The sequence below is a fragment of the Hyperolius riggenbachi genome, chromosome 3 (genome assembly GCF_040937935.1).
Source record: "Hyperolius riggenbachi isolate aHypRig1 chromosome 3, aHypRig1.pri, whole genome shotgun sequence".
Taxonomy (NCBI): Eukaryota; Metazoa; Chordata; class Amphibia; order Anura; family Hyperoliidae; genus Hyperolius; species Hyperolius riggenbachi.
In genome coordinates this window covers 215,085,962-215,106,074 of record NC_090648.1, presented here as the reverse complement: position 1 = coordinate 215,106,074, position 20,113 = coordinate 215,085,962, and the positions used below count along the sequence as shown (strand labels likewise).

General features: G+C 42.4%; 1 protein-coding gene across 9 annotated transcripts in view; it reads left to right on the top strand.

Moving 5' to 3' along the window:
- Positions 1-20,113, top strand: part of SIN3A (SIN3 transcription regulator family member A) — a 111,271-nt gene that overhangs the window by 75,226 nt on the left and 15,932 nt on the right. For all 9 annotated transcript variants that reach the window (XM_068275704.1, XM_068275705.1, XM_068275706.1 and 6 more), the window contains 2 exons: positions 3,304-3,477; positions 8,617-8,709. In XM_068275704.1, the coding sequence (XP_068131805.1) occupies positions 3,304-3,477; positions 8,617-8,709 (267 nt within the window). The remainder of the gene's footprint in view (positions 1-3,303; positions 3,478-8,616; positions 8,710-20,113) is intronic.

The following is a 20,113-nucleotide window of genomic DNA, read 5'->3' as shown; positions in this document are numbered from 1 at the left end:
TCAACCATCAGATTTCCGTCAGATGCCTGTCAAGTTGAATCTGACAGGAATCTATATGATGTGTGCCACACACTAGGAACAGATTTCCAATAGATTTCAGAATGAAATCTATCTAAATGCATTATTGGACCATTAGATCTAATGCAACTCTATGGGCCATCGATCTGCTGCCAGCAGCAGATCAACCTAGATCTTCCATCCTGTCAGATCAAATCCATCAAAATCGGCCACAAATCGATCGATTTGAAAGAATCGACTTCTGATCGATTCTATAAAATCGATGTCTGAAATCGTTTGCATTCTAATAAAGTGGATGCATTGCAATTACTTTCAAGAAGGCATGTAACCTGAGTGGCAACAGACGCAGACACATAGCAATCAGTCTAAACCTGGGAGGAAGTCTTAACCTTTAATAAAACTCTTTCCTGAGTAGGGCAATACTAATGTAGAATGTGTTATGACTAGCTTTATCCCTTGATTTTGACAGATGATTTATCATTTCTACTAGTGACCAGGATTTTCCTTTTTGGTCACAGTTCATTCTACAGTGGCTTTTAGAATGTACTGGATAACTTGTCACCCAGCCTACCTCTCACCACCTTTTAGGAGTTCCCAGAGCTCTGCCATCTATAACTAGCAAGAAATGGTCCATTTAATGTCCATTTCTTAGGCCTCTTTCACAATGGGACGTTGCGTTTGATGCGACGGTAAAGTCGTACAACGTGCCCCTAATGCAGCGCATGTAGGTTATGAAATTGGGCGTTATTTTGCACTGCGTTGTCTCTTGGTGCGCCGTTTTCGTCGCATACTGATAGAACGAAAACGGCGCATGCGTTAGATTTAAAAAAAAAAAAACCTTACTGAGCATGTGCAACACACATAACGCAGCAAATGTATTGCTAAACGCACAGCATGCAGCACTTTCTAAATATTGCTACACTTTACACACAACGCAACGTGTGCACTGTGAATGTCGCACAGACTTTGTATTGCTGTGCGTTAGTCTGCGTTATTTTTTATAACGTGCGACTTTAACGTCGCACTGTGAAAGAGGCCTTAAGGCATTAACCGGGAGTTCCAAATCCCACTTTGCTCCTTCTGCACATCCTGTGTTTGTTTCTGCTGAAGCTAATATTGCCAGATCTGACAATGCCAAACACATGATCTGCATATGCTTGTACAGGGTTTGTGACTAAAAATATTTGAGGCAGAGGAATGGCAGGATAACCAGGCAATGTGCATTGGTTAAAAAGAAATAAATATGACAGTCTTCATATCACTCTCACTTCTGGTGTGCTTTAAAGGACTTATGAGGCGAAATTACTAAAAAAAAGTAAATTACCTGCCTCATCTTTTAAGGCACGGAGGACGCCGTCCGTGCCGATCCGCCGGGTCCCCCCGCTCATTAGCCCCCCGGGTCGGCTGCGGACCCCACGGCCCGGGTCGGGCTCTCCTGCCTCTCGCAACATGGCGCTTCCTCTGGCCGCGGCTGCACAGTCTGCCTGGCCGCGAGTGCGGCTGCGCAGCTCTAGGGCAAACCCCCCTGATCCAATCTACGTTGGCCCTAGAGCTGCGCAGTCGCCGGGCCGTGGGGTCGGCAGCTGGCCCGGGGGGCTAATGAGCGGGGGGGACCTGGCGGATCGGCGCGGGCGGTGTCCTCCGTGCCTTAAAAGATGAGGCAGGTAATTTACTTTTTAGTAATTTCGCCTCGTAAGTCCTTTGAAGAGAACCCGAGGTGGGGATCTTAGAATGAAATCTATACACAGAGGCTGGGTTTGGCTAAGTTCACCCCTGCGCTCCGTTCTAGCCCATATATCACAGCCGCGCTGTCGGGCAACGTTTACCTAGCTAATGTCACTGACTCCGCTCCCCCCGCCTCCTGCAGAGCGCCGCTCCCCGCCTGCGTCCCTTTCCTCCAATCAGCGGCGAGGGAAGGGGCGGGGACCGGCGCTCTGCAGGAGGGAGGGGTGCGGCGTGAGTGACACTAGGGAGGTAAATACAGCCCGCTGCGACATGCTGCGTGTCGACAGCGCGGCTGTAATTTATGGGGGAGAGCGGAGCGCAGGAGGGGCTTAGGGGGGATTCAAATAGCAACAGAGGCTGGGCACTGTAGCCAGACCCAGCCTTTGTGTATAGATTTCATTCTAAGATCCCCACCTCGGGTTCTCTTTAAAGGTTGCTATAGACATGATGCATTGCTCTGTAGATGGACTGGCAAGCAACTTCAGTCAGCTTACCATGTGCAAAATAGTCATAGACCTTTCCGTGCAATGTCTGCTGATTCTGGCCTGGTGGTTTTGTCCATTTGAAAATATTTGGTACAATGCTACTAGTGTAGCGGTGATGGGTAGCTTTCTATTACAAATGTGTCACGAAGATGAAGCTCAAACGAGTTTAAAAAAAAAAAAAAAAGTTGTTGGCGTGTCTAGCAGTTACAAAAGACCAGGTTGTGGTGCTTAAATCAGAATTCTTTGTGTTGATCATATTCTTCCCACTTTAACCACAATATCATAATTGCACGGGAGAAATTAGCTGATGGCCAAGAAGCCTTTATCCTCCCATAGTCTCAGTCACCCTCTGAGTTCTGCTTTATAAATACAAAAAACACTTGAACACACGCGCACACACACTATATATAAATACTGCTTCTACTTACATAACAGATGTATTGTGCTATCCACGCAACAATTCCTGTGACTTTTATAAAGGAAAAGCAGAGAATCCTACTCTAGGAAGTGGACATCTTGCAAAGCTTAATGCTGACATCATATCCTCCCTGACTCTTGTTTCTCTTCCAACCCCCCCCCCCCTCTTGCTCATTGTGTATTTATTAGCTTCCCTCCTCCCAGTCTTTTTTTATTTACACATCCAATCACTGAGTAACCTCAGCCTTGCTTGTAAACACAAGTGATCAGCTAGGCAGGGAAATAAATGGAAGAGGAGGAATATATTATAGATAAAAAGAACTCCCAGCATTCAACTTTTTGGCACTGTTTGGTACTAGGGCCAGTGCTCCTAAAGTATGTGATCACTCCAAACCATAACAGCAGAAAAAGTTTTGAATGCAGGATTAGCATCTTTATCACGTAATACACTGACCAGTTGCTGTTGAAATTTGATTTTTATGGTGACAATACAGCTTTCAAGTGTCTGAACATGTCGTGCTTCTAGGATGTAGGCTGTATCATAATGTGACTGTTTAGATGTACTTTGGTCAGTGGCACTGGTGGCACAAACCGGTGTTCTGTAGTCCATTTTATTTGAATATCCAGGTAACGTTGTTTGTCCTTTTTTCATCTTTAGCTCCAGCACATTGTCAGCGATGAAATCTGTGTACAAGTGACTGATCTCTACCTCTCTGAGAGCAGCTGCAGTGCCACAGGGGGTCTCCTGGCTACTCAGTCGTCACGCAGCCTCAGTGAAGCCAACTACCAGCGAAAGGCTGAACAGCTGATGTCAGATGAGAATTGTTTCAAGGTGAATTGCTTGGTTTCTTCTCTGCTTATAATTATGTATAAATGATTTAGTCAGTGTTTGCTCATTGTAAAATGTTTCCTCTCCATGATTTACATTCTGACATTTATCACATGGTGACATTTTTACTGCTGGCAGGTGATATCACTGGAAGGGGGATGCTGCTTGCATTTTTGTCAGTTGGAAACTGCTGTTGTTTCCCACAATGCAACATGGCTCCCACAGTGTGATGTCAGTACTGTGAGGCGCTGACATCACAATGTGGGAGGAGTTTCAACAAAATCAGCCATACAGAGCCCCATGGTGATCAGTTTGTGAAAAGGAAAATATTTCTCATGGTAAAGGGAGTATCAGCTACTGATTGGGATGAAGTTCAATTCTTGGTTATGGTTTATCTTTACAGGAAACCTCAGGCAAAAAAAAATAAAAAAATAAAAATTTAAAATCGGCTTTACTCCCTGGGGCTTTCTCCAGCCCCTTGCAGCCGACTGGCCACGTGGTCCGCGGCGTACTGCGCAGGCGCAGAACTACTGTGCCTGCGCAGTACACAGTGGACCACGTGGCTGTGATTGACAGTGGCGCTTCACGCAGCCGCAGTAAAGACGACCTTGAGGTCAGCCTGAACAGCGTCCAGGGAGCCCGGGACGGCGGCGGAGAGCGGAGCGATCAGCGTGGGACAGTCGGCTGCAAAGGGCTGGATAAAGCCCCAGGTGAGTAAAGCTGATTTTACATTTTTTTTGCCCAATGTTCCTTTAAAGGAAAATGCCAATCTTACTAATATTATAAATGTGAAAGTTTGGTTGGTTGTTACTCAGTCATGCAAAAATGGCTGAATGGATTTGAATGAAATTTGGCACACACATAGTAGCATAGTACATAACCTGGAATAACATAGAGGATATTTATTTACTGGCATTCTTGCACTGTTAATGGCACAAGCCTGAAACCTGGTATAGTTGGTCATTGGGTGACTGGGGTTCAAATTCAGAAAAGGGGCATATGTTTTATTTTCATGCAGATTATTGATGCCAAAGACCGCAAAGCTCACAAACTAGGTCATTGAGTAACTGTGTGTTAGGTTTAGAAAAAAGAGGGTGGAGCCAACACCAGCCTAATACATACCCGGGCAACACTGGGCCATCAGCTAGTTGATGATAAACAAAATCTGTAGTGAGGTGTGTGGAGAATGCCATTTGTATTCCCTTTAACTATACAACTTGCTTTTCTGTCAGACTGATCTTTGGTTTGAGTCAGTTCTGTAGAATGCTAGGCATACACAGCTCGAGAATGCACCAGTATCAAGCCAGCGGCTCGATGCCGGCTCGTCCGCGCGGATCGATTCCCGCTTGTCCCCGTGGGCGCTTCTTATCAGCGCTTCGTTATTTTCTATTGTCCGCCCGCGGGGATCGAGCGCGGTATCCATCGCCCCCGGTGATCAGACAGCGGCTCCATTCATAAGAATTATCTAACCATGTATGCCCAGCATTACATGTAATTGTGTTAATTATATCATATTGTTGCCTGGAAAGTATTGCTGACAGGTCTTGGGCTATGTCTGACTCCAGACTATAGTTGCTAGAAAGCAGATCATGAGATTATTCTCCAATCCACTCTCTTAATCTACCTGGATAACTTGTGTTTGTTGAGATGTGTCCCTTTTAGCAAGGCGGAGAGCTGAGCCTGAGCTGGCTTTACTTCTGCTCAGCTACACTGGGGCGCTCAGATAGGTTGAGTAAAAGCAATACCCAAAGCTGAGAATGTTCGCTAAGACACTGTTAAATTGCTGTTGAATGAGTTTTGAAAACTGTACAGAGGCTGGGAGTCCAGCATATTTTGTTCTGCAAAAGTTTTATATGCCATTATTTAATGTGCTTTTTCACTTGTGTGGTCAGTTGGGACACAGATGTGTACAAATCATTGGAACCAATCAACATACTTTAACCAAACATTGCAGGCCTTTATTTTCATGTAATATGTAGATATAAAGACAAAGTAACCCAGCATCTTCCTAACATTCATTTAAAAATGGCTAGTCAGAAAGAAAATCTTTCCCCTTTAAAGCGGATCCGAGATGAAAAACTAACTATAACAAGTAACTTGTCTATATATCTTATTTAAAGTTGAGATAGAGTACACAGCATATCTAGCTGCACATAGCTTCAATAGAATATGATTAATTATTCCTGTGATACAATGAGAGCGGCCATGTTCTGTTTGTCATCATTACACAGGTAATCTGCAACTGCATCTCCAGCCCTCAGACCACTCCCTCCTCCTCCTCCCCTCTGCCTCTGAAATCTCTGGCTAGTAGCCTCCTCCTCCTCCTGCCCAGACTGAGCTCCCATAAGCCCTTACTACATGGGTCTGAGTGCCTTGGCGTTTTGGAGAAGCTGTGGGCGAGGCTTGTTTAGTTTATAGGGAATTAGAGTATTAAAACAAAGAAAAAAGTATTTGGCTTGAGGAATGCCCTATAAACTATATGTAAGGAACACAATTATGCAATGTGTAAAAGTTCATCTCGGATCCACTTTAACTATAATTTAGTTTTGCCACTGTCCCTCAATTTACTCCTGTCTTAAAGGGTACATTAAAGCGGACCCAAACCAAACATTTTTTTAATTCAAAATATTTAGTTGCACCACTCTGACACATACAAAGATAAACACTCCTTCAACCCTATGAGCATTTCAGTGCATGCGTTTCACCCTTCTCTTTTATAACTAGGGTTATACAGGTGGCAGCCATTAGCAATCCCTCCTTTGCCAGACACCTGCTACTCACCAGTTTGCCGGATTCGGCCCCGGCAAAATGAAAGGAAGGGAGGGGTTCCTCCATTAAATGTAAAATATTTTATACTTGTCGTCATGCAGCTGAAGAAAGGCTGCTATTTATTATTATAATTTAGAAAATAGATTTTATTTCTGAAATCTTGTATTTTTAGTTTGGGTCCACTTTAACTGAGAGGGATATGGATGTTAACTTTTAAACAATACCAGCTGCTTGTCAGCCCTGCAGATCTCATTAGCTGCAGTAGTGGTTGAATCACACATCTGAAACAAGCATACAGCTAATCCAGTCTGACTTCAGTCAGAGCACCTGATCTGCATGCTTGTTGAGGGGCTGTGGCTAAAAGTATTAGAGACACAGAATGAGCAGGAGAATCAGGCAACTGTGGTATTATTTTAAAAATAAAAATCTATATCCTTCTCAGTTTAGAAAAACAAAACTAACAGACTAACCAGCAAGATCATGGTGACCCAGAACTTCTCAGTTTAGGTTCCCTTTAAGACTGAATTTTGGGGAATTCTGTACACCACAGTGTACTGTTTCCATGGTTATGGAGATGATGAACTTCCTGTCAGTTTCAGAAAAACATAGCTATGAATTGAATACAGAAAGGCCATTAGAGTAAATTACAAGTTTAGTTTGATCAAAAGGGCATGTTGGCTTCAAACAAAATAGCCACTTTATTTAAAACAGCCCATCTTTCTCTACTTCTGGGGTTCTTATGTGATGTAATTTCTATCTTTTGGTGTCTCCTCTGTGAATCTAGAGGGCTGCTTCACAAAGGAAAGTTTTTTTTTTTTTTGTTTTTTTTTTAATTTTTGTGTGAATAACCTTAATCAGAGGAACACCCATTGAAATCCATTCCTTCATAAGGGTATTAAAGAGCCACTTCAGTCTGAATTAAACATTCATTGGATTGTCTTCTCATATAAACTTAGAATTACCTGCCTGGTCTTTCTTCTGAATCCCTAACGGAAAAACATGTCTGCTGGCTTCTCTTGCGTAGTCCTGCTGCTTTGCTGCAAAAAAAACATAGCATTCTCTCTACTTGATGTAGAGAAAGTGCCAAGGCCCTCTTGCTGCAAGGGGGCAAGGCAAAATGCTATAAGCCCCTGGAAATGTTGCTTCAGGAGTGATTCAGAAGAAAGACCAGGCAGGCAATTAAACTTTTATATGAGACGATCAGTTGAATGATACATTTTATATTGCATAAGTGCTTTAAGCATTGGGCTCAATTCACTAAGACCAGTTGCATAAGAATGTTAGGTTGGTAAAATGCCACTTTTTTTTCGTAATTTACACTTTTCACTAAGACTTTAACACATGCAATAGTACTGTAATTTACAGAGAAACCTCTCTTCAGTTCATCGTAGTTAGACCGCAGAAGTCTAACCAGCTGTGGAGTAGGTCTCGGCAGAAAGCTGTTCTTAATGATGATCTCTCATGTATATATAATTTTTTTTTTTAATATATTAAATGGCCTGAGTTTAGATCAGTGCTAGGCAAACTATGGCCCACTGCCAGGATTAGCTGTACATCCGGCCCACTGATAGGCAGCCGGCACCCCGCAAGTTCCCAGCTTGCCACCCGCTCGCGACTCTGTAGGCAGGAAGGGGAGAAATTTAGGGCATGCAGCCCGGGCCGCGAAAAGTTTGCCCTGCCCTGGTTTAGATGAACTTTAAATATAAGAAATACCATGTTTGTATGAGCTCAACAGTTGTTGCTTGGCACAGGAGTCTAAAGGGTAGACCTCTAGAGGGCTGCAGGGGAAACTTCTTCCTGTGCCGGCTCTCGTCTTTGCTCCCTAGGAGAGAGAATCTTGTTCCGCCTGGCAGTATATCAACCCCAATGGAGGCAGTAGCGGGATGGGGTCATTCCTCCTATTGGCTGGATCCGTTGCCTGTGACATTTTACTGAATGCTGAATTGACAGTTCAAGATGAATACCAAACATCTCACTAGGTCTCACCACATGCTCTAATCTTTGTGAATTGACATTTCCTGACATTTTATCGAGGGATTTACTGCACAAGTCTGTAATTTACCTCACTAGTCGGTAATTTTCAGCTTGGTATATGGTAACAACCTTAGTGAAATATTTGATAAGATCTTCGGTAAAATCTGCTGTTTTCTGCATTATTGAATACGGTAATGCTTTGTGAATTGAGCCCATTGTATTACCTTCCTGTGACTTTCTTCTCTTAAAAACCCTGCCATGTAAATGGGATTTAGCACCTCAAAGTGTAAGGAAAGCTTTTAATAACATTAAAGCTTTTTTTGTGTTTTTATAATTTTAAAATTTTGGAAGTGCACCTCTATTCTGCCTACTCATGTTTTTTTTTTTTTCTCTCTGTAGTTGGGATTCACCCAGAGCTGCGGCCAGGTCCAGCTAACAATTGAACTGCTGGACACAGAAGAAGAGAACTCAGATGACCCTGCGGAGACCGAGGTAAGCCCGACTCGTGCCTGAGGGGCTCTCGGTTACCGCCACCCCAGGCAAGACCCTAACCTCCAGGACCCCCTGGAGGATGGGTCGGGGGGGATGTGTGAACAGGCCTAAAGTCCGTCTTCTGAGATCAAATCACAGCCCACCCCGGTCACACTAAACCTGCAGTGTGTAAACTGTCTGAATTTCTTTTTATATAACTGTAAATAATGTTGCCCATCTGTGGTTTGTTACAGATTCCTGAAAAGACAGACCGATAAAATATCTCCAAAAATTTTGGAACCAGAATTAAATTGTAATATAATAAACTTGTTTTAACGATCCAGGGTGACTCAGTGATTTGTTCTGTTTTCTCCTTTACTTTCCATTCCTATGTTTTTTTTCCATTCTTCACCTCCTTTTCCTAATTTCACCAGTCTGTTTGGCTTTCTTCCTCTGTCTTTTAACCTGATGGTAAAGGAGAGGGTTTAGTTTGTGTGTGGCTAACAATGTTAGAAACCGTTTGGAGTGTCTTTCCAGTAAATTTTAACAGATGATTAACTCTAATAATGAACCAGCTAATCTGCCCATTAGTAATCAAAAACTAAGCCTTTACTATGTGGTTTGAATAGCTTTGCTGACCACAGCCAATGTCTTCAAATATATTTAACCACTTCACCTCAAAGGGTTTTTCCTCTTAAAAAAAAAAACAGCAATTTTCACCTGTCAGCTCGCCTTCCATTCATTTGCCTATAACTTTATTACTACTTATCACAACAAAACAATCTATCTTTTTTTTCGCCACCAATAAGGCTTTCTTTGGTATTTTTTGCTAAAAATTACTTTACTCGGAAAATGTTTTAACAGGAAAAATAAGAATAAAAAATGGAAAAAAAATTGTCAGTTTTTTGGCCATTATAGCTTTACAATCATACATGCTAACGTAATTAAAACCCACACATTTTATTTGCGCATTTGTCCCGGTTATTGCAACGTTTAACATTTTTCCCAAGTACAATGTATGGCACCAATATTTTATCTGGAAATAAAGGTGCATTTTTTTGTTTTTGTGTCCATCCCCTTTTTAAAGTAATAGCAATATACCCTCTTTACATACATATTAAAGTTCACTCCCTAAGGTAACTATGTGTTTTTTTTTTTATTTTTATTAAAAAAAAAAAAAAAAAGTAACTTGGAGTGTGGGAGGTCAGGGGTTAATTTAAAATTTAAAAATGGGTCCTTTATTGGGAAGAAAAAAACCTATTTGGAAACAAAATGTCCTCGCAGGTGACTTCCGTATGCATAGTATTACTACGCAAACAGGGAGCACTGCATGGACGATCTTTGTGAATGGCGGCACTGTCTCATAGACAGCTGCGGTCATTCACATGGGGACTTAGATTAATGAATGGGAGCTGTGTTCCCTTTTATTAATCTAGCAGATATCTATCGGCGGTAACGAGCATGGGGGGCAAGCAGGAACGCATGGCAGCGAAGGACGTAGTAGCTACATCCTTGCACGTAGTTATGGCATTTTGCAGGGACGTAGTTACTTGTCCCGGGGGAGGGGAAGTGGTTAAACAGTAAGTAATGCTTCATTCATCCTTGGATCGCTCGCTCTGTTCTATTGAATCTGTTACGTTTTTACTGGAGAGTTGCTTTGGGCTACAGAAAAACTTCTAAAGTTCCTTAACATTTAATGCAACGTATGTTTTAACTCTGCTTCAGGGTTCAGTACTGTTATTTCTAACATTGTGTAGTATGTGAATAAAGTGTATCCGAGCCAAAGCTCTGGTACAAAATCACATAGTTGCCTAAGACGCAGTAAACCTCTGGAGCCTAATGAAGCTTCCCTCGCTGTCCTCTGGTCCCCTGCGCGGACCCTCCAAACATTACAAATAAGAGCTTGGCAGTAATTTGATCTGGGCCACACTTCTCTTCAAGCACAAGCAGGGCCGTAGAGTGCCTGCGTGCGCATGGTCGCGTCTGCGCAATAAGCCAGAGGCGCTCATGCAGCGGCTATGCACTACTGTTCAGGCATGGCCGTGCTTGTGCAGCTGCAGCAGAGCTCGTGCCAGAACAGGAGCATAGATCTGATCAGCTGGAGGGGACTGCAACGTGGGACCAGAGGATAGCAAGGGAAGGATTATTAGGATCCAGAGGCTTCTCTCTCTGTGTTTCTGAACCAGAGCCTCAATTCTGGTTCTCTTTAATGCCCTGATCAAATGGGGTCTCTAACATGTGATCCTAAAATTATAAAGATAAAGCAATGGATTAGAGAGGTTACCTTGTAGTGAAGTGTCATTTTCAGCATGTGCACAGACCGTAATCCATGCTGTAAACTTCATATCACCAGGTACTGGGGGCACAGAATAATCAGCCTGCACCATAAGATCTGCACACAGTCAGAAAGTGCCTTGTGCATGTGATGAGAAAACGCGCTGGGAGATTGCTTAGGCAGAGTTCTGGCAGATCTTCAGAATTTACCCAACAGTGCAGGTTATCACTGAAGAAAATATGCAGAGATGTGTCAGTGTGATTACAATAGACATGCTGTCATGTGCAGCAAACCTCCTTTGCTCTCTTCTCAGAACCTGACTGCATGTTTGAAAGCTAGAGAGTAAAAATTTGCTGCACATTTGCTTCAATTAACTACCTGCACTGTTAGTGCATTCTGTCTGTCTAATAGAAATCTGCCATGTGTGATCAGCATTAAGCCTCGGATACATACGACGACTGTCACCTGGCAGGGAACAGGACTTGATTCATTGAGACACTGTGCAGCCACTGCTGTTCTGACACACCGCTAGCCTACAAGCTAGCAATGTGTTCTGTAACTATGGAGAGGGGAGGATCAATAGAATGGGAAATGAGGAACATCACAAAACTGGCAGGGTGAGTGGCGGAAGAACAATGCCTTCAGGTGAGTCACCGACAGGGATTAAGGACCTCATGTACACACACACTAGATTCTTGGCCAATGCAGCCAATAACTAACCCCTCTGCCAACTTTAATCTAGCATGTGTACTAGGCTTTAGTCTTTGGTTGCCTTCTGATTTGTTGTCCTGCTGCTCTTGTAGACTAGAATAGGGAATGATTGCAACTATTAAGAGATTTCAAATCAGCCGCTTGATCAAAAATATTTCTCCATGAATTCTGCTGTGTGATCAACTCTGTATTTCAGCAGCTGGACATAGTGATAATGGTAAGTATCTATCACAGCCAGTACATCATGGAGCCACCAGTGGTTTTAAGAGATTGATTCTCCCCCATTTCAGTTTTGCTTTAAAATAATTTAATTGCCTTTGAAAGAGAGCCTTGTATGTTGGGACTGTGTTTATATACAGGGCATATAGAAGAGAACTAATTCTAGATCAGTCACTGAAGGGCATTATTTCTAAAACCATCATGTTGGCATCAATAAATCTTATTTGTATGTTTTTGGGGCTGCCAACCATATAGATTTGAAAGCTTTGTCCAATTGCTATTCTTTCCACGAAGATAAGCTTGTGCTGTCATCACTTTAAAGGCCAAAACCCAAAAGCTGAGTGTTAATGCTTGTGAGTAAGCTGGCCTAAAGACATAGGTGAGGAGAGTTTACATTACATTTGCAGGTTTGACCATCCTGCTTTATATTATGCCAAGAAAGGGCATTTTGTTAGATGGAATCAGCAATGTGATCTAGCTGAATTGCTACTCTATAACCTGTTAGCATCTGTAGCACAGATGGCTTCATCTATGCCTCATGGAACGTTCTGGAGAAAAACTTGCAAGCATGGGTGCAAGCACAGTAAAATCCTCACTGGCAAGAAGCTTAGAGGAACTGCAGTGAAGATAATGTAATGAATAACATTGATTTTTTTTTTTTCCTTTCAATATTTATTATTTTTTTGGGGGGGGGAAATATGTGCTAGGACTTTTTGGAAGGGGGGGGAATTACTCTCAGGAGAGGGGTAGACCCTCTTAGTATATGGGGAGGTGTGTGGTCTCTTGCCTCGCCTGCCTTTTGGCTGCGTCCTCCTAAGTTCCTTAAACCTGCTCCGGTGACCAGCATACCGGTAGTATTGATGCTGAATGGGGCCCCTTTCACCCTCATTCTGTACTCAAGATCGCCTCTGAACTCGCGCTCCCCTCTCGTCCTTATCAATGTGCGCCCAACTGAGCAGAGTTGACTTTGCGTACAGCATGAGGGTGAAATGGGCACTGTACAGCTTCAATACTAAAACGGTATGCCGGTCACCGGAGCAGTTCCAAAAAACCGGAGGTGGACGCAGCCACAAGAGAGGTGTGGTAAGAGACTACACACCTCCTCATACACTAAAAGCGTCCCACAGGTAGGTCTTATTTTTGGAGGATGGCTTATATTTCAAGCATGCTTGAAACATAAGCTAGGTCTTTTCAGGGGAGGTTTTATTTTAGGGGAAACGCGGTACAGTGAGAAAAGAAACCTAACAAAACAAAAAAAGCTAGAGCTGCCTTTACTAAATTAGTTTTTTTTATTAGGAGCAATTGCTAGGGCTGCCAATCTGAGTGTTACTTGACCAACTGGTGTATATGTTACCATAATTTCTCTTCATATGTAGAGTTCCATCTTTATACCTTTTTGTAAGTAATGCTACTTGTGGTCTTCCGTTGTTCTAGATCTTTCACACAATAAGGGGCCACGCAGTGACTGCGGACCTTGTAGATTATGTAGGTATTTATAACTTTGAAGCCTTTTCTCACCCAAGGTACACTGGTATACAGGAAAGTCCTAGTAGGAACAATGTGTAAAGCAAACAATCTCTGTACAGCCTTTGTTTTGAAAAAGTGAGTCTGTGGAGAGCTATATGGGTTGAGGTGCATTTTCTACTTGTGCAGAAATATAACCACATTAGCAACCACATTTGCGATCATAGTGCCCCCTAACTGGCCTTTATTATAATACACAACCTATGCATCAGAAATGAGGTTCACTTAAAGTAAATTGGTTGGAATGGGACTTCGCACTCTCTCGTACCTGCTCTCCATGCTTTTTTTTTTTTTTTCCCCTAGATTAGAGGCTAGCGTACAAACAACTCAGTAAGCGTGGATGTGAATTGGGGTCATAACCACGCCCCACTGTCCTCCCACTTGATAGAAAGCCAGCCCCTTTTAAGTGCAGTGAATGGTCTGGTGGTGGGTAGAGTAAAACTGCATAAAAAAACCCTTGGCAGTGTTTTTTTTGTATTTTTTTTGTTTACCTCTGCAGAGAGGTTAAGGCTGCACAGAGTGCATCTTTACACTTGGGGGAATACTTTATGAAGCTTAACATAACTTCTTAACTTTTTTAAATCTATTTGAAACCATCACTTTGTTACCTTGGAGCCTAAAAGTAATATACAAGAGGTGGACAAGAATATTTACAGTAAAGTGTCTGGAAAAATACCTGCCTTCATTTTAATTTGCATAATATAAATATCTATATAAATGTCTCCACGCAAGCATTATTTATCAGCAAGACAGCATTTTGTGCTATTGTGAATATGAATGTCAGTGCTAATGGTATTCCAATGTGGCCAAGTTATTGAAGTTCGTATGGTGTGGGTGAGCCAGTGCCAAGGTAGTGTGTTTTGTAAGAAGAGGCACAGTATCCAAGTTTATGACTGGATAAATTGCAGCTGAAAAATGCCAGCATGGATTGAAATCTCATTTGACAGAGACATACGAGCATTGCGTAGGATTGTACTATAAAAGAAGTCTACAGCTGCAAAAGTAACTGCTGAGCTGAATGCCATGCTTAAACCCTATCTGTATCAAAACCGTATGACGAAAACTCAACGAGAGAGGTTTTTATGGACGAGCTGCCATTGCAAAACCACCCATCAGTGATTTCAAATGCTACGAAGAGGAGACGTTGTGCCAAAGTCATAAAGCATGGACTATGGAGCAATAGTAAAGGTCATTTGGTCAGATGAGTTCAGCTTTACATGGTTTCTGACTTCTGGCCAAATTTACGCCTGGAAAAGTCCTCTCTAAGCTTATGATCCAGACTGTTTGCTACCAAGAAAGAAACATGGCAGGGGTTCAGTCATGGTACCAGCAGACATATGTTTTTTGGGTTTTGTTTTTTTATACCCATCATTACCCTGCAAGATCACATCACTGGCCATGAGGACATGACCATTTTGAGTGACCAGCAATATAGCATGGTGCAGTGTTTCGTTTCCTGATGGTGTTTATGAAGTTGACAAAGCCACTGTTCACACAGCTCACATCGTTCCAGGACTGGTTTGCTGAGAAGCAAGATAAAGTTTCATGTGCCATGGCCTCCACAGGTCACTTGACCTAGATCTTTTTGATCTCCCGTGGACAGTGTTGTAGACAACTCGAGTGCGCTATTTAACTCCATGATCATTAACGGAACTGGCTGTTTTGCACAAGATTCCCCTGAAAACTGTACAGGACCTTTTTTGTTTCTGTTCTGTATGCCAAAGCAGGTTCCCCTCCATAGCCCTACTACAAGTGAATGTTTCTTGGGTCTTTAATTGGCAGGTTTTAATATCTTGAAAACTTTTTTTTTTTTTTTTTTTTTTGCTATATTATAAAAAAAAAAATCTGCCTGAATTGTTAACCTCTTCAAGTTGGGGAGATGCTTTTCTGCTTTCAAAACTTAACAACCAAATCCAACAGATGAAGCTCTTTCAAATCCATACTGCATAGAAGGGGAGAGTCTTTACATTTACCTGCATAAAGATCAAGTTGCACATCTCCTGGGAATACATACACCATGAGCTTGCGTGTGGTCCCCAACCACCTGTGTCTGCTGAGCCCTCATTGTAAGTGAAAAGCTCTGCTTGGATGCAGCATCATTGGATAAGTGTCGTGCTTGGGCATGTTTACCGTTATCTCTAAGGCAGGGAACACACTAGCTGCGATTGTGCGCATTTTGCCGTGGATGGCAAAACCTGCACAATTCCACAGGTTATTGAAGTCAGTAGCCTCACTCGGGAAACTCTTGGGACCGTTCATTTGCGTTTTGTGATTTTATGCACAGCTTTCCACTTTTTCCTGCACAGCGTGCATTGGGACCTGTGAATCGCAGGGGAAAATGGCCCTTTTAACTGTTGTCTCTCTAACTAAAATTCCACTAGCAGTGTTACTGCCCACAAAGTATTAAAGGACAGCAGTAAGCTTGTAACGTACGTGTGTGTTATCCTAGTCTAAACATGTCCTTATTTCAATTCATGCCAATCGTGATAAAAAATACTGACGAGCGTAAACCTGACAGTGCTTGGGGACAGACCTTGTTCCTTTTTTTAAGTCTTCAGGTTCAGAAAATTTAATTCCATTCTTGAGACGTTCTCTTAAATCCAATAACTGAATTTTTATCCTAATCTAGCCTTCACTAAATGAAATTAAACTGAGCATTCATGTAATAAATATGCAATGTACTACACTGAACTCTGTTATCAGTAGTGCTATTATGGACTGTGATTACTTCACCTATAGGGTAACCTGTACTTGGCCACACACTGGTCAGTAGCTACCCAATTTCAGTGTACAGCTGCCCAATTTGGTATATGATTAAGTTGCAATTACCAGCCAAGTGTTGTGAACATACCAGTCAGGGATAGGGCTTTACCACCTTGCATCACAATAGTCAGATTTCAGCAGAATTACAATCAAGGCCCAGATGGTTTACTTCTCCTCCTACCTATGTAATGCTCATTATGGTGGTCGATATTTGCCTCCACTCCTCTCCCTGCCACCTTAGCTTTCATTTCCTGCCAAGATGCATCATGGTTTTACGCAAGCTTTCCCGCATTGCATTGGGTGGTCCGGTGGAGTTGCTCACTGACTGATTCCATTAAAGCAGGGATGTCAAACCGGTCCTTCGAGGGCCGAGGTCCTCACACATTTTTGACCCAGCTCAAATTAATTGATGGAACTGAATCAAGAAAGGTGTGGTCCATCAGGTAGAACACATTATGTATGTTTGTGGCCAGCACAAGTGGAAAAGTAAGGTACAGCTATAAAGAGCCTGTATATGGGATGAACATACACAATCCTCCACATGCACACATATCGTTTATAAATAACAGGTTTTTCAATGCAGTATTACTTCTATGTTTGAGAAAATGGCAATGCTCCCTGAGACGGGACCGTGAACAAGGATGTGCACAGTGGCCGGCGACAGGTTCAGATGCCAAAAGCAAAACTGAGCTGTGGCAGGGGACCGGAGGATCGTTGAGAACCGGCGTGGGCACAGGGAGACTGCATGGGGCCGGTAGAAGCCCCTGGTAAGTAAAACTGCCTTTTTTTAATAGAACTTAAGTATCCCTTTAACACTATGAGCAAACGCACCCATACATTGAACTTTGATCAGCAGATGGTCAGCAGGCACTTTCAGTTGGCCTATTATCCTCAACTGTCCCCCTAAACTGACGATGAGTACTGCTGTACATAAACTGCTGAATCTGTGAACAACATTCTAATATGCAAACATCAACTTTCCTTAGTTTCCTTGGAAGAATCCCTTGACTTCAATGCTGGCCAGTCTAACCACACTTTTAACTTGTATGCCAATAAAGAGGTGTGTATGTGGCCATAAACATACATTTGAAAGTAAACCAGTCCAACAGGAAGTTAACGTCAAAATGGGTAAGACAGAAGATTTAAGTGACTTTGAACGGGAAAGGGGGGTGATCGTCTGTGCAAGAAGAGCTGGTGCTAGCATCTCTGAAACAACTCTTTTTTTTTAGGATTTTCTTGCCCAACAGTATCTTGGGTGTTCAGAGAGAGGCAGTTGAGGGAAGCAAAACTTCAAACAATACAGACTGTTCTGGGTGAAAAAGGCGAAAGGCAAGTAGCACGCATAGTCCGCAGTAACAAAAGGGAAAAACGACACATTGCAGGTGCATCACAAAGCATAGCCAACTTTTAACAGTACAGACTTTGAAAAGGATGGGCTTTAGCAGCAGGAGACCAATCAAGAGTGCCTTTTTGGTATCACAGAAAAATAGGAAAAGATGTCTGTTGTGGGCTCTTGCCACCGTGCTCGATCGGTCTCAAATTGGTTTGAGGAACATCAGTTAGTTTAACCTGCTTCAATGGCCATCTCAGTCCCCCTGACCTCAATCATATTGAGCATTTGTGGGAAGAAGTCTAAATATTACTTTAAATCTTGGAAACCACCATCCAGTCAGATCCAACTTAAAGCTGCTATTATGTCAGCATGGGCCAACATTCCTCAGCAACGGTATCAGCATTTTGTTGAGTCCATGCCAAGAAGATTAATGGCTGCGATTAGAGCTAAAGGTAAACCAGCTCGTTATTAGAGGTTGTCTCTAATTTGTTTGGCCACTCAGTGTAGTTTCTCATTGATATTTATACATGAGATTTATGTACATAGACTGCATATATACTGTAGTGTCTGATAGAGGCAAGAGTACCTCTTCTTGCCTCTAAGGGCTCCTTCACTCTGTGCTGTGCTGCAATATGGTTTTACACAGCAGTACACATTTGTGTGCAGCCTCATTGGTGTATATGGAATCTGCACTGTACTGAATACAGCCAAGTATTTTGCTGTATCACAGCTGCTGCACACCCTTAGCGTGAATTAGCATTTAGTTATTTAACTGCATGACTTGCCTACATTTTGCATCCTGTATCCTATATTGCATCTGTATCTTATGATGAATCACTCAATCAGTTTAACAATTTAATCAGTGACCAACTGCAAATGTAAAATCATGATTGATTGCCTGTAGGATCACAAATAACCATACTCCTTTGGACTGGGAATGATCATAACTTTTTACTTGTTCTATTCAAATATTTTTGATTTTATTCGGTCATGTTATCAAATTTTATAGTTTTTGTTTTTCTTGAACTAAATTTGTGTAGCGTGTGGCCATTCTTTAAACTTATTACAGTCCCTTTTATATACTCTTTTACTCGTTGGCCAATAGCAGAAGGTTCCCCTGCACATGTGCAAGCATGACCATGACTGATTTAGTTTTTCAGCACTAGACTTGTGACTCTAGATCAGGCATGGGCAAACATGGCCCTCCAGCTGTTAAAGGGGAACTTCAGCCTAAACAAACATACTGTCATCAAGTTACATTAGTTATGTTAATTAGAATAGATAGGTAATATCTCTTACCCAACCTGTTTTAAAAGAACAGGCAAATGTTTGTTATTCATGGGGGCTGCCATCTTTGTCATGGGGGCAGCCATCTTTTTAGTTGAAAGGAGGTGACAAGGAGCAGGAGACACAGTTCCAACTGTCCTGTGTCCTGATTACCCCTCCCAGCTGCACACGCTAGGCTTCAAATGTCAAATTCAAGATGTAAAATAAAAAAAATTGCACCAAAACAGCAGAACGAGAACAAGAAAATCAGAAATCCCATCATGCTTTGCACAGCATCAGGGGAAAAAAGCCCGGGCAGTTTTCTTCTGTGCAGCTAAAAATGAGGCTTGTATAAGAGAAACAAAGTTCTGATGCTGTGAAACTGTTAAAGAAACACCAAGCCTTCTCAGTGCTGCTGAGTTGATTTTTAGTCCGGAGGTTCACTTTAAGGAACTACAAGTCCCACAATGCATTGCAGGAGTCTGGCAGCGACAGTCATAGCTCATCAAGGCAAATGCATTGTGGGACTTGTAGTTGCTTAACAGCTGGAGGGCCAAGTTTGCCCATGCCTGCTCTAGATGGTAGAATGCTACACCCAGTGGTTTGTCACTTATTTCCCCTTAGCTGTCGCTTTTGGTCTGGCTTCTCCTAAGGAGGAAGGTTGTATTGTACTTTCACCCTTGGAAGTTTTCCAATAGACCTTTGGCTGTTGAAATTGTCTAGACAAATGTACTTCTTCTGCAAAGATCTGACCATCAGGATTATGTTCTAACATTGTTAAAGCAGAACTCCAGGTGCAAATGTTTTACAGGTCAAATTTTGACTGTCAGCTGTACTATATTGCCCCATCCTAGTTTGGTAAACTGAATGCAGAGTGTAGTGCTAGAATGTTGTCAGGCTGCAGTGTGCTGGTTTTTGTGGGGCGGCTGTATGTCAATAGGGTTGTTTTTCTGAATGTGATGTTCTTTCTATTTCATCCCTTTTCCCTAATATTCAGATGGCCTGCATCTATGGGGTAGCCACTTTTGCTGTGAATTAGAGGCGTTGGTTGTGAAGTTGGTTTTTTTTTTTTCCCTAGTTCTGTAACATTCATTGTGTAGAAAGAGAGGACTGTTACATTTGTTGACAGTTGCTAGAATGATTTCCGATTTGCAGGTCTTTTTTACCTCTTGACTTTCTGTGGAGACTTGCACTGCTTACTGATGCGAGAGGTAAATGGAGGCTGCCATATTTATTTCCTTTTAAACTATACCAGTTGGCTGCCAGGCAACTCTTATTGCTTGACAGGAAATAAATATGACGGTCTCCAAATACCTCTCGCGTCAGTTGTCCAG